The sequence below is a fragment of the Hippichthys cyanospilos genome, chromosome 5 (assembly GCF_059441005.1).
Source record: "Hippichthys cyanospilos isolate Australia breed blue-spotted pipefish chromosome 5, RoL_Hcya_1.0, whole genome shotgun sequence".
Taxonomy (NCBI): domain Eukaryota; kingdom Metazoa; phylum Chordata; class Actinopteri; order Syngnathiformes; family Syngnathidae; genus Hippichthys; species Hippichthys cyanospilos.
Window position 1 is genome coordinate 26,439,510 of NC_142373.1, and position 15,510 is coordinate 26,455,019.

The 15,510-nt window shown below is 41.6% G+C and overlaps 1 protein-coding gene across 2 annotated transcripts in view; it reads left to right on the forward strand.

Moving 5' to 3' along the window:
* Nucleotides 1-287: 287 nt before the first annotated feature.
* The window catches only part of LOC148424149 (mannosyl-oligosaccharide 1,2-alpha-mannosidase IB-like), a 50,123-nt gene continuing 34,900 nt past the window's right edge, over nt 288-15,510 (forward strand). The window contains exons 1-3 of one of the 2 annotated variants that reach the window (XM_088415857.1): nt 288-306; nt 6,897-7,418; nt 14,969-15,230. In XM_088415857.1, the coding sequence (XP_088271983.1) occupies nt 7,105-7,418; nt 14,969-15,230 (576 nt within the window). In that variant the 5' untranslated portion in view covers nt 288-306; nt 6,897-7,104. Of the gene's footprint in view, nt 307-416; nt 830-6,896; nt 7,419-14,968; nt 15,231-15,510 lie in introns of those variants that run through there. The other variant, XM_088415856.1, reaches the window with a different exon arrangement.

Consider the following 15,510-nt stretch of genomic DNA (forward strand, 5'->3'; position numbering starts at 1 on the left):
TTGGAGCTTTTAACAATGTTAAGATGTTAATCTAACACACCAACCACCCCCGAGTGCTATTTTCAACTTTGATACATTTCTAAAAATTCCTTGCTAATTCTGCGCTCACAGCACTGGCCCCACCCCTCTACTGTCAAAATATTTGGCACCCATCTTCACGTGACAAGATAGTAGTTACTACATGAGTTATATCACATTTAAATAATATTTCTGGATCACAGATTGCTTCGGAGGGCTTAACCAACAAAAGGGAGTGAGTTCGATAAAATCACATTCAAGCCAATGATGCGTGATCATTATTATCAGGTAATATTGTGTTTTTCCCTTTACGCAAATTGTCCCTCATGCAATTGTCATACGGTTCCTTATTCAGCTAGGCTGAGAATGCAGTTGCAGCTCACTCGTGGAGCTGCAGCGGCAGAAAAGCTTCAGTCCCCTGAGCGGGCCCTATGGAGCTGCCAGACAGGCAGCTCCACCCCATCTTATCGGAGATTTTTTTTTCTTCCCAGCACAAAATCGCTTATGGGCATCATGAAACCACCTGGCGGTCACGTTTGTCTTTTCCGACGGCCTGGGAAAAAGAACGCTCGTCAAATTAAGTCTGAGAAATTGAGATCGTCGACGACAGTGATGCGGCACGGCAGAGACTAAAGCCCGCCTCTGTCGGCTGCTCACCAGGCAGACTAGCATTAGTAGCCGAAAAACGTAGCTAACAGAACCAGCCCATCGATGTGAGTGACCGTTCGGCGTAGGACATCGACGACTTCAACTCCGTGAGCCATGATGTCAGCACGCTAGACGTGCGTGCGGAAACGATTATTCTCTCCAGGTGACGTCTCCCGTGCAATGTTTTCGGGGAAGTGACACATTTTTATTTTATCCACGGGTATTAGCTGCTCGCGAACTAGCAAGGGTAGCTTGCTAGTCCGCTAATCGTCTGAGCCAGAATGGAACAGTCGATGGATGAACTTCCCGTTAGAAGACGTCATTCAACAAGACGTACTATTCCGTTGCATCCATTTGATCAGATTCTTGCGTAATCTCTGCCTGTGTTGGTGTTTTTAAAGTCGAGACTCGCGTCATTATTAGTGATTGCTACCCCATCCGTCTGTCCATCCATTCACTGAACGTTTGGATTGGAAGCGAACGTGTCTGCTTTGCATGCACCGCCACGATGCGTGTTTAACTCGGGTGTTTAGTGGTCGTTTTGCGGGAATCCATTCACACATTCTTACCTCAGACATCTGCTTTTGTCGATCTATTTATTTGTTGTTGTTTTTCTCCAGTTAATTTGTGGTCTGTGGTGTCAATGCAGTAAACAGGACGAGAATTCTAGGGTTGAGACAAGTGAACTGTCGATTTTGTCGTTTATCACTTGCTTGCTGGCCGCACCGTTACATCAATTGCAGTGGTTCTCAACTGCTGTGATCCAGATTTCTGCTTTTGGAAAAGTGTAAAATGCTTAAGGTTTAAAAAGCGTTATCAATCATCACCAACATTTATGTGAACATCTCTACTCATGCCCACTTCAGAAAAATCACCCCAATTCTTTTGATTTGGGGGACATTAGGCATTTACTGTACCTCTCCAAGCTCAGCTTAATCAGGAAGCTACAATCAATTATCACCCAAATGTAGGTACACATCCCGATTCATTTGGTTAGCAATATCTGAAAGTATTACTAATTATTGTTGCAATATTTTCTATTATATGGGCCCATAAGACTCATGGTGATACCAGTGCCGCAAACACTTTGAATGCCGCAGTCTTTTTTGACATAAAACTTTGTCTGACTTGACCTCATTAAAATCTGAAGTGGCATGCATTGAACATTATCATGCGATAGTCATGTGACTCTGACCTGAAGTAGCCTCTCCAAACTGCTGGTATTGCTGGTGGGCTGATTTCAATTTCATCCATTTTCCATAGCCGCTTATCTCGGGTAGTGTCACTGGTTTGCTGGCGCCTATCACGGCTGTCTATGGGCAGTAGGTTGAACACCCTGAACCAGTTGCCAGCCAATTGCAAGGCACACCGGGACGAACAACCATTCACGCATCCAATCATACCTTGGGACAATTTAAAGTGTCCAATACACCGATCATGCATGTTTTTGGAATGTGAGGGGAAACCCGAGTGCTTAGAACTCACGCTGACTCGGGGAGAGCGTGTAAACTCCGCACAGGAAGGCTGGAGCCAGCTTGAATTGAACTTGAAACCCTGAACTGTGAGACCGATGTGCTAACCACTGCCACCGAGATGCCCCAGCCAATTTCAAAATGTTATTTGATACTACAGGTAATTTCAAACTCATTTGACGGTTCCATTACTTTGAGTATGTTCTATATTACATTCAACTGGGTTTCACCATATTTAGTGAACAAAGTCATGTAAAACTAGAGTTGTAAATATCGCATTGGGCTTTTAGTCCTAAGTCAGAATGAACAGCGTGGGGTGATCTATTTGTCACAATAACAAAAATGGTCATATTCCTCCCATTAAAATTAGCAATATCTAATAAATTCAGTTCAAGTATGTTCTGCTTGTAAATAGACAGTGTAGTAGATGGACAAAAACTTAAAACAATGTGAACTTATTCTGTTTATATTATAAAACATTTTTCCAACACTGATGTTGTGCTAACACTTTACTCATTTATTTTTATTGCATATGTAGAATGCTTAAAAACCCACCCTACTCACAATCATGGAAAATGACGGCGAGTTTGAGGGATGTGAAAATAGCTCAGCTGAAGACCCTCTTTACAATCCTACTAGGCAACACATGGAGAATGAGTCAAATAAGTTTAGCCTAGGACAAAAACAAGAAACAGAAGAAAATGTCCAAAGGAGAAAACACATTTCTAGGAAGAACAAATCTTTTGAAACCCCTGAGTACACATTCAAAGGACCTTGTGTCTCACTTCCAGACAATCTTCTTAGTCTTCTGGAGTACTTAAAAAAGATCATAACAACAAAAATGATTGTATTACTACTCAAAGAACAAACATATTGGCACAGTGTACAAAAATTGGAAAAGCACAACAATGTTTATGCCGCTAAAGAAGACTTATGAATGGGTCTTTGCTAACTGACAAGAAATTGTGCATACTGGGAAAATGACACAAAATATTGCCAGGTGCGGCTCGGTGACGCAGTGGTTAAGCATGTCTGCCTCACAGTTCAAGGAGACAAGATCAAAACCACCGGCCTTCCTGTGTGGAGTTTGTATGTTCTTCACGAGCCTTCGTGGGTTCTCTCCTCCCACTCCCACTCCCAAAAAACAAAAAAATGCGTGGCAGGTGTATTGGACAAACAAAATTGTCCTTAGGTGTGATTGGGTGCTATTGGCAGCTGGGATAGGCACCAGCAAGCCTGCGACCCTTGTGAAGAATAAGTGGCTATAAAAAATGACTGGATAGATGTTCCATGGTTGCTGACATCATGTCATGTCAATATTCTCAGAATCTGATTTGCAAACCATGTCTGGCTATCATTGGAAGAATACAACTCGATTGATGAGCAAATGGTGTCCTTCAGAGGGACACTTTGTCCAATAAGACAATATGTGAAGAGGAAGCCTCACCCTTGGAGATTGAAAATTTCGAGTTCGTATTGGAGTTCCAGATGATGTAGGGCTGCACGATTATGGGCAAAATAACAACCAAGATTATTTTGGCCAATATTGAAATTCCAATTATTAATTATGATTATTCATCATGTTTGATCAAACATGTCTATTTATTGCACTTTTTTTTAAACAAGCAGTACAAGGGTCGATACTTACAAAAAATAAAGTAAAATAATTAAAGTAAATAATTATGACAAAAACTTGGCACACAGGGAAAGACCGCTATCTTGCTGAGTGCAAACCATTGGAAAAAAATGTAGCCTACTTAGAACCAAGCACATAATACAACAACAGGCCTTTAACAACACCTACAACAGCCTTAAAGTTTTTTTGCAAGAAAAAAACAGTACAAAAGAATCACTCAAAGTGTGTATGGACTTAGCAGTCAAAAATGTCATTTTTGGTCATTTCAAATCCAATTTATTCCAATTTTTGCCATCGGATTTTCCAACCTTCAACGTTGTCATCATGTCCCACTCTTGACGTGTGAAAAGAAGACGCGCGGAATCTCGCCGGCACATATTTTGCTGCACTTTATACTCTGTGCGGCTTTCCTCCGCACTTAGCCGATATTCCTACTGCTGGCAATAAATAGAGCCTGCAGCATATTTTCTCCTCATCTCTGTGTGCGTGCTCGCCAGAAGTTGTTTACGATACTTACCGGCAAGCTTCCAAAAGATTTCGTTAGTTCGGCATGGTTTCTCCTCGGTCCTTCTGCGCGGTAAAGAAATTCAAGAAGGTACACGTTGCTGAAAATCCGGCCTGCTTGGATGCGGCGCTAAGTGGCGTGATTGCCGTGGAGCCGTGCTGAACTCGCGGAATGAGTCAAGCATAAACCAAGCTGCCGCCCTTCTAGCAGGATTTGCTTGCTCGCTATTTAAGCTTAATTAAGTCTTAAACTTGTGTTTGCCCCCTGGTGGTGGGATGACTGAAAGTGCTTGTTTTGATGGCCAGCTTTTTAATTGTTAATATCGCAGAATATCGTCGTAATTAATCGTGGCAGCAAATATCGTGCTCGCAAGTAAAATTTTATTACTTGTTGTTGGATCTTTCACATTTAATCTCAGTTTTGATTGCGGACCCAGTTGAATAATGCTGTATTGTTTTCACATACCTTTGTGAAAGATTCCTGCGCGTTCGGGTATGAGCCGGGATATACACACATGCACACGTTCATCGCGTCAACAACACTTAAACGATTTATTATTACCATATTGCAGTTTACAAGCCAATTGTCCAAAACAGAGATCTCTGGATCATTCCCGTGTCACGATGAGAATGATGCCGGTTCGTCTTTCGGTCCCATCTTTTGTATTCGCCGGTCCACTAAAAGGGGTGGTCCCATGGCCAGGTCAGCATGTTTTTTCCGTTCCGCTGCTGCCCCCTTTCGGGTGGAGGGTTCGAATCTAGCCAATCAGCACCTTGGCGAATACTCTTGGAGATACATTGGAATCCCCCACAGTCCGAGACCTGTGGGCGTCAGTTGACTGATATGTGTATTCAAAGTTGAGAATGGAACAATGCGCAGTGGAGACGCTTTCCTTCACTTCTAGGTGTTATGGCGTCTAACAGCAGGAGGGCCCCTTCGGGGGTGACCAGACCACAATGTCCAACTGATCTTATTACAAGTCAAGAATGAAGAAGAAGCTACCAATGTATATTACACTATATCTCCAGAGAAAATTAATAAAAGCTTCATTATCATGTATGAAATTATATAAATCCCGTCATTGTGCAGTCCTACTTGGGACCAAGTTGCAACAGACTTCTGAAATGTGAAAAGCGTGGCCCCTGCAAACTCTGCAAAGAGCACGCAATTCCCACTCTGTGATAAACGTGGTGTGCGTCTTGCTTCACTGAAAAACAAAATTGTAGCGAGTCTTACTGTTTGACGTAGGCTAAACGATTTGTTTAATACTTAACAAATGTATGTCAAACATGTTTGTGACATCGTGGTGATGATGTGGGTTCTATTTTTCTGCAGCATTTTTTTTTTTGCACAAATAATGTTTAAAAGTTTATTGTTAAGTTCTGTGTACCCATGGTAGCTTGTTACAGCTGCCCTTAAATAAGAAATATTATTTATTTTGAGACAATTTTAATATTTATTTTGTGACATTGTAAAACTTAAGGTCTGAAAATTTGTTGTTGTGCAAAAACATCAGACAAAAATGTTGTACAAAAATGTTTCACATCTTCCTTCCCATAAAATTAGTATTTTGTTGTTATTTATTATTGTCAGTGTAATACTTTTTTTACATGATTACAATACTATTCTGTTTTTTCCTAAAATATAAAATAAAATATTTTGTAATACAGTAGTATGACAGCACATGTAACAATTTGGGTACATTCTGCATGATAACCAGAGCAGATGCTGCTGTGGGCGGGGCAGTGCTGGCGAGAGTGGTGATAGCAGATAAAGACCTTGCTCAGACTGCCAGAAAAAAAATCTGATTTTTAGCCCATGCAAATTGAAACTGTATGGGCGCTTCTGTAGTTTGAACAGTCACAAAGCACATGAAATCCGATTTTTGCAGTGAGGATTATTGCTACTTTTGGGAATTAGTTTCATATCAGATTTTGAAACATTGCCTGCCATTGTTGACAACTCCAAACGCAGAGATCGGTTTTGACTTCCCATAACATGACACAAGACCCACAAGAGACAATGTTCCAGACCAAAGAACTCTCCAAGCCACCTTTCAAAACACGCCCACTCTCAAGGGTAGTGCACAGGTGTCTGAGTGTAATTTTCAAACTTGCCCTAGTTGTTGTTGCCGCTGCCACCGTTATGACGTCAGACATTACATGCGCTGCTAAATGTCTCCGTTCCGGCCTGGTTGTTACACCAGGCAGATGGGTCAATAATGTGGCCTAGTCTAAATGTGACCAGATCCCATTTGGGCACTTGCTACAAACAGTGTGGACAGTCACCCTCAAAATCGGATTTGAGGACGAATCAGATTGGAATCACACATGCCATCAGTCTGAATGCAGCCAAAGAGGCACACCATGGCTGCACTTCAGCCAAAATAATCATATTTAAATAGGGTATTAGTATCATAAATACTCAGAAAACTGTACAAAAGTCTACACTGTACATAAACATACCATTTCAATATTGCTCCATTGTGTGATTGGCTTATATAAACTCAGAAATGGTGATGGAGCCCCAAATTCCTGTTCGTGTGAAACCTGGTTTTAATAAAATTTCGTAATATCTTGATGATAAGCTGTTGTTTTTTGTTTTGTTTTTCTTGCAGAATGGTGATGAGTCTGCTCACCAGTCAGTCCTACTTTGAGGGACCTCATTCTCTTTTGGTGTTTGGACCTGGCAGCACAGGCATGAGATAATAAAGTCAAGCAGCTGCAACTAACGACACCTGCGGGGCTCGTGAGGCTGCCGCTGCCCTTCCTCCTGCCTGATACTCTCCTGTCCCGCTGCTCTATAGCTCTTCAGCAGCTCTCGACATGACAACGCCAGCTCTTTTACCGCTCTCTGGGCGCCGTATCCCCACACTGTCGCCGGGTGCCTCCTCCTTTCTGCACCACCGCGCTACCTTGAGGCTCTCTGAGAAGTTCATCCTGCTGCTCATCCTCAGTGCCTTCATCACCCTATGCTTTGGCGCTTTTTTTTTCTTGCCTGACAATTCCAAGCACAAGCGGTTTGACTTGGGCTTGGAGGACGTACTCATCCCGCACATTGACTCGCCAAAGGAGGGCAAACATGCTTCGGGACAGGTGATCATACATGGTCAGGGAGGACATGATGAGCACAGACACAGGTAAAAATGTTTTCATCATAAAATTGTGTATTGTTGCTTTAACTGTCCTTCTCAAATAGTGCGGGGTTAGGCGATCGGGGGGTGGGCGGATGGAAGGAACAGGCTTACAAGTTTAGGCTTACAAGTTAACATTTGTTGAAAGTTAAATTATATTGCTTTGGGTGTTTGTTTAGACTGCATCAATGGTACAGGGGGTGGTATGCTATGTATCCAGGTTGGGAGCACAGAATGCTACAGGTGAGGTCAAATTATGGTCTGCCTTGTTGTCTCAAGTAAGTGGAATGCATGCTAATCAGCGTTAGCAAATAGAACTTAGACCAGGGGTAGGGAACTATTTACTTGAGGAGTCCTACCTTGCCTGTTATCTTTGTCTCCCCCTCCCATCACACCACCTCATCAGCAAGCTCTGCGAAAATCTGTTAATGTTCTTGATCGTATGAGTCAGGTTTGTTGAACGCGAGGGACATCAAAAACAGATAAGATACAGCTGTCGAGGAACCACTGTTCCCCACCTCTGGCTAAGCTCATCATTTAGCTGCTACAAAACGTCACCTAGGGACTATAAGCAAAAATCATGCAAGATAGCTTTAAAATAGGTTAATCAACATGATGGGTTAATCAATATACAAAGAGCATAAACATCTTGGCTGAGGCACTTTAGGAGTGAGGCTGGCCAAGGTAGAGGCACACCCACGTAGTATTATGTCACTATGGAGACTGTTCACCTTTTTCACCCCTGACTCGTTTTCATGCCTAGAATGCAGTAGGCTTGGGAAAAAAACAACAACAATATGAATGTGGAAACAAACACGCTCTGTTTAATTGAATTCATCCATTGTACTCTTATAGTTTGTGTTTGAAAATCTTTCCCCGATCACTCCAATTTTTTTTTGTTTGTTTTTCCTTTAATCCCTGGTCTAGTTGTGAAGGCTTCTGTGCATTTGATCGGCTGTATAATAGTTTGCAAGTTGTTGCATCATGCAACAGCGATTCATATTTTATAATCGCTGCTAAAACAGCGGCCGAGACACACCACTCATGAAATGATGCGGCACAACTCTGTTCTCTGCAAGAGGCTTACACGTTTCAGTTGATCACACCCCACCATTTGGGCCGGCGCCTCTCGCAACCGAGGGGTTGTTGTGTGGTGCACGGCCAAGTGGAGTGATGTTTTGTGGGGCTGTTAGGGGCTATTAGAAAAGTGCCATAGGTGGGTCTTGTATGAGGTGGCCAAATGTTCGATGTACTGGATCTTCTGTCAAGTGTTCAGACCCTGTACTGTTGTCTTCATTTCAGTCAACATTGCTGGAACAATATCAAATTGTTTCAAGTGAGGTTTGGTGGCCTTATCAGTCTTTCATGTTGAAGTTTTTCATCTGACCGCTGGTTGTGCCCCGATTAGCAAGTGTCCAGTAACTGCTGACGTAAGGATGACATATGGTCTCATTCAAAGGCAGTTGGACATTTTAAACTCATGCAGGCCTTTGACACATTCAACATTAATAATAATAATGATAATAATAAAAACAGTAAGGTCATATCATCGTCATCACGGTATTGTAATGTAAACCTTTAAGACATACAAAATCTTTTTTGTATTACTTAGCTTCACAGCATAGTGATGCATTGTTTATGCTTTAGGCAGAAACAGCAACAAAAACAGCTCTGGACTTCAGCTCAATGTTGGCTTGCAGTGTCAAAATCTCATCCTCCATTTCAGATGAGTTCAGGTGAAACAGTTTTGCAAATTTTAATGCAAGTGTAAAAACCTCAGCATCTTCCCGAAAAGTATCACATGAATGAAGCAACAGGCTTGAGTGAAGCAAAGTCCTGAAATCGTTTGTCAAACTCTGATAGGCAAATTTTAATCTGTTTCGTGTAGCGTATACTGTCAAGCTGCACACACTTCCCCTACATCTCCTGCTCTGATGTGAGGTTCTGGAAGTTTGCCAAGGTTTGCCTGGTGCTTTGAGGAGAGATGTTGCAGTTTTCGTTGGAAAGTATTAATTGAGCTGATCATATTGACCACAGACAACAGAATATTACAAAAGTAAGGCATTTCAAAACCAATACGCAATATATTGGAAAATGAATGTTGTTTTGCAATGTGTGCATTGTGTCACTTTGTATTGCAATTTCTCAATATTATCAATTAGCCCTAAAGTGTGTGTGTGTGTGTGTGTGTGTGTGTGTGTGTGTGTGTGTGTGTGTGTGTGTGTGTGTGTGTGTATATATATATATATATATATATATATATATATATATATATATATATATATATATATATATATATATATATATATATATATATATATATACACAGTGGTACCTCGGTACTCGACCATAATCCGTTCCGAGGTGGTGGTCGAGCACCGATTTGTTCGAACACCGAAACCATTTTTCCCATAAGAAATAATGGAAACTATTTTAATCCGTTTTTACCATTAAGAAAAATACCTAAAATATTATAAGAACATGTATCTAAACAACAATGAGGACGTAAATGTGCACAAGCGGTACATGATAAAGATATATAAAGCATTATTAAGCATTTTGTATAATTTATTTACGTTTTGGAGAGTGGCTGATGGCATACGGGAATGGATGCGGCGAGGACGGGAGGGAGGGTTAATCCTTGGAAGGGGAATCCCCTTTCATGATGACGCTAGGTAACGCGCCTTCAGGGGTTTTCTCCCTTCTCTCTCTCTTCTGTGGAGGTAAATCTGGCTGGGCAGTAGCCTTCCTCTTTTCTTTAAGAAGGAACCTGTCCATTGTAAGTTGCTTCTGCCTTTTTTGCACTATTTTTCGGAAGTGCGCCATAACAGTCTCATTGAAAATTATCACAGCACGGTTAGTGACTGTGGTATCAGGATGGTATTTTTCAACAAACGCCTGCAACTCACCCCACTTAGCACACATGTCATTGATCACTGCACTGGAAGCCTCCTCTCTTACATTCTCATCGTCTGAGGATTCCTGCTCCTGAACCAAATCTTGCTGCTGCTGTTGTTGCAGGTGCAATAACTCTTCTGTGGTTAACTCAGAAGAGTGGCCTTCCACAAGCTCATCAATGTCCTCCCTGCTGACCTCAATGCCCAAACTTTTTCCCATGGAAAGAATGTCCTCCATGACAGCATTTTCTTCAGTAGTACATGTACCAGCAGGAATAACAGCAGAAGTGCTTGGAACAGCCTCATACTGGAAACCCTCGAAGTCCCTTTCAGGTGCACACTCAGGCCCAAGTTTTCGCCATGCAGAGTTTAATGTCCTACAAGTGATGTTACTCCAAGCTTGGTCTATTAAGTTAACACAATTGAGGATATTAAAGTGATCCTTCCAAAATTCTCCAAGGGTCAACTGGGTATCACATGTCACATTAAAACACTTTCGGAAGAGGGCCTTGGTGTACAGTTTTTTAAAGTTAGCAATTACCTGTTGGTCCATAGGCTGGAGTAAGGGAGTAGTATTGGGGGGCAAGAACTTCACCTTGATGAAACTGTATTCATCTGTTAAGTCATCCATTAGACCTGGAGGGTGGGCAGGGGCATTGTCCATCACTAAGAGGCATTTTAATGGCAACTTATTTTCGATGAGGTATGCCTTAACTTGGGGAGCAAACACTTCATGGACCCATTCAGTAAAAAATTGTCTTGTGACCCATGACTTAGTGTTAGCTCGCCACATAACTGGTAACTTAGTTTTAATGATGTTATTTCTCTTGAATACACCGGGATTGTCTGAATGATACACTAATAAGGGCTTGATCTTGCAGTCTCCACTAGCATTGGCACACAATAACAGCGTTAGCCTGTCCTTCATAGGCTTGTGACCAGGCATTTTTGTCTCCTCCTTTGTGATGTACGTATTGGCCGGCAATTTCTTCCAAAACAGGCCAGTCTCGTCACAGTTAAACACTTGTTCAGGAACATACTCTTCAGCCTTGATGGTCTCGCTGAATTCTGTAACATATTTCTCAGCCGCTGCTTTGTCCGAACTGGATGCCTCCCCATGCCTGGTAACTCTATGAATTCCCGTTCTGTGTCTAAATTTTTCAAACCATCCCCTGCTTGCCTTGAAAGTAAATGAACTAGCACTTTCACCTCCAGTAGTTTTCAATAGATCTTCGTAAATTTGAAGAGCTTTTTCGCAGATGAGAGCTTCACTAATGCTGTCCCCTGCCAACATCTTTTCCTTGGTGAAGATAAGAAGCAACTTTTCCATTTCTTCCATTATCTGAGGCCTTTGCTTACTAATTGCTGTCACTCCCATTGCAACATCAGCTTTCTTTAACACTTCCTTATGCTTCAAGATAGTGGAAATGGTTGACTTTGCCATTTCGTACTTCGATGCGAGGTCGGACACCCGTAGACCACTTTCATATTCTGCTATTATTTCTTTCTTCCGTTCGATAGTGGTCCTCACTGTTTTTCTCTTTGCCTTCCCCTTATCACTATCTCTCTTAGGACCCATCATTAAGGGCTAGCGCAACACAAAAAAGTTGAAAATTGGGAAGAAATACGTACTCAAACAAACTGCGTAAGTCTTACTCCGTTGGCGGTCTGAGTTGAACTGGCGCTTGAACTGGCCGAAAAGAGCCGAGGAGTGCGTTCGGGTCGGCTCGGCTCGGCTAGGCTCGGCTAGTCGAGAACCGAAAATCTGATCGAGGTCCGATGCATTACCTACTTGATTTTTTTGGTCGAGCACCGATTTGGTCGAGTATAGAGGCGTTCGAGGACCGAGGTACCACTGTGTATATATATGTATATGTATATGTATATATATATGTATATGTATATATATATATATATATATATATATACAGTAATTGTATGCATGTACATTATATATACGTAGCACTCAGAAGAATAAAGCAATATTATCTTATGGTTATGTCAATATTTTTTAATTTTCAACACAAAAAACATACTTCCTTTATATAAAAATTCCCATAACATTTATTAAATGAATGAGGCAATTTTATTTCAGGCACCATCAGTATATTGTCTCTGGGAAATGGCAAAAGTAGGCAACATTTTCTTCAAAGAAATCAATATCAGCATTTTTTTTGTCAGTCACTCAAGTGAAATACTTTTAAAACATAATTGAAAAATAAATTACCGGCAGTGGTGATTTATTTCTTTTATTAACTTCTGGGAGTAATTTTTTCACTGAAGTACTCAAACACTTGTCCACATAATTTACTTGACAGTATCACCTTTGGCCTTTGCCTACCATACACAATCCGGTGCTTTGTTTCCCCCTGTAGACCCGCGGTTGGGGTCTTGACACCTCTTTATACATATCATGTCCTGTAGTTGTCCCATGCATAGAACCTAAAATCTCCACTGTCACTGTCTGGCTGGAGCCCACCCTGCGGATGAAAATTGATAGCTGGGCAATGTCAGAAGTGTCATGCTCTCATCCACAGTGTGGAAGTATGCGATGAATTGTTTTCCCTTTATCACAGGCTGCTCTTTTAGATTGATGGACACGCTCAGGTTCAGTGTTGTCTGCGCAGGCTCACGTTTTAAAGGAGTTGCCTTTTATCTGGGCAAACTGCATCGTGCTAGATCCATGAAATTTGGCCTTTGCATTTGACCCAGCAGAGCGACCATGCACACTTTTATTGGCATCCACTGGAGCAGGTGAAAAAAAAGTTTACTTGGCATGTGTGGTTGACGATATGTGATGAAAAATGTGTCCAGAAATGGCAGAAAATTGTAAAAATATGGGAGCATTCCATATGGAAAATTGCGCCATGTAGTGTATTCATTATTGTCACAAGGGCCATGTGCTCCGCCACAGATATCCACTGTTGTGTCTAGGTAAAATACCTAGTCTCATCCTTATGTCCAGCTTTAGTGATATACTGTCATGACATTGATGTACCAAAATGTGGAGGGATATATGTGTCTGTCAATTATGACATGTTCTGCTGAGTTTTGGCCTGTTTATTTCCATGGTGAAAAGTGCAGTACAGTAAGTGTTATGTCTTATTGCTCAACATGAAAAAATTATGAGAAAAATCAAAGATGAAATAGCTCAAACAATTTGAAAACAACAAAAGTAGTTGTTGATGTGTCTAGCAGCATGTCATTTGGAGCTGCATCATTTGGAGTGTGCTCGACGACGCTTCTCACCTCAAAACCCCCCCATAAATTACAGGGGCTATGTGACCTGATGCTAAGTAGGACTACATTACCGGTCCATGACATACATTTAAGTGTTGATGCACATCATCATGTCATTAGTTTTTGCAGCTCCGTGCTTCCTTGCATCATCAATGCATAAGCCACACACTTTGCCTCGTTCAGGCATAGGTCTCAAACTCCAGTCCTCGAGGGCCGCAAACCTGCATGTTTTCGATGCTGCTCTCTTAAACACACCTGATTCAAATGATTAGGATAATTTTCAAGCTCCCGCTGAGCTTGCTAATGAGCTAATAATTTGAATCAGGTGTGTTTATGACAGAAGTATCAAAAACATGCAGGATTGCGGCACCTCAAGGACTGGAGTTTGAGACCTATGGTAGCTAGCACCTTGGATGCCCAGGGCAAACATACTCAGAGAGTCCTTTGTTCGTTTTTGACAAAATATGAGTTAAGTGATGTAGGTCACTTTATAAGTAACATCAGACATATTCATGGTGACTCACCGTGCACATGCTTGATGTTGCTCACTGTGGTTCTAGACCTGCTCAGGAAGTTTGCGTGAATGCATCAATATGAGCCTGAAATAGGCTGTCCCAAATGGTCATTTTATTCTATAGACATATTTAGAACACCCCTGTACCCCCACCAAAGTTTCGGATGCCTTGAATTTTGAATATTAAAGACATTTTGTATAGGGATATCATCTTATTGATTAAATGATCACAAATGATCGCATCATTTTCAGCTGCAAAGCAACAAAATGTTAAGTACACAGATTTTGCCAAATGAAAAATATGTTCGTTTTATACGATACGCAACATCATAACCAGTAAGAGCCAGTGGAGGGAATGTTTAATTCCGCAGGCGACTTTGTTTAAAACACTGCTTCATAAGCTTAATTACCAATAGATCCATTTACCCACCCACAACTCTGGTCACGTACTATGGATTGTGACCGAAAGAACGAGATCCCGGATACAAGCGGTCAAAATGGGTTTCCATGACCCGATCTCAGAGAAGATAATAGAAGATAATGGATTGATGGATGGGCAATACATGCTCGCTGTGTTTGCCTCTTATAGGTGTATAGAAGTTACCTTTTTCCTACTTTTCCTGCATCATCGGTCATTGCTATGTGTGTGATCGAAGCAAGAAACTATGTTCAAGAGTGCTTCCATTCTTTTTCCAACTTATCATCTTGAAAGCAGCAGAGTGCTAATTCCCCAAAGAGCATGTCTTTTCTCGTCACAAGATTATTTAGCTTTTATCACATTGATAAATTTACTAAATTACACTGTTTATTTAATGTCAGGATTGCTTGCTACTCTCTTTGTACAGGCTAATTATCTGCCAAAGTCAAGAGGATATTCTCCTAACTTGTTTGCTCTACTTTCACAGGGAGGATGAGGCGAGTCTCCGGGACAAGATTCGTGCTGACCACGAGCGGGCTCTTCAGGAGGCCAAAGAAAAGCTGCGGAAGTCACGTGAGGAGCTGCAGGCCGAGATCCAAACGGAGAAGAGCAAGGTGGCAGAGGACCTGAAGAAAAAGGGTGCGGACCCAAAGCCTTTGCCACCCGTGCCCATGCCCAAGGTCGTTGGCGTTGGCGATGGTGAACCTCTTGAGCCAGACGTCAAAGAGAAACGGAACAAGATTCGTGAGGTAAGAAAACAAGTTGTATTTAATACTCGGTTGATTCACAAACATCCAAATTTCTATTTATATAGTACACTAGAGGTGGGCATAATTTACTGCCCGAGTTTTTGGTCTTCGAATTGAATCGATATTTGATTCAAAATACCGTATTTTCCGGACTATAAGCCCTACCAGTACATAACCCCAAAAATGGAGCAAAAAAAAACAAAAAAACAAAAAAACAATTTTTTGTCATGGATAAGCCGCACTGGACTATAAACCGCAGGTAGTAACATCAGATACTTAT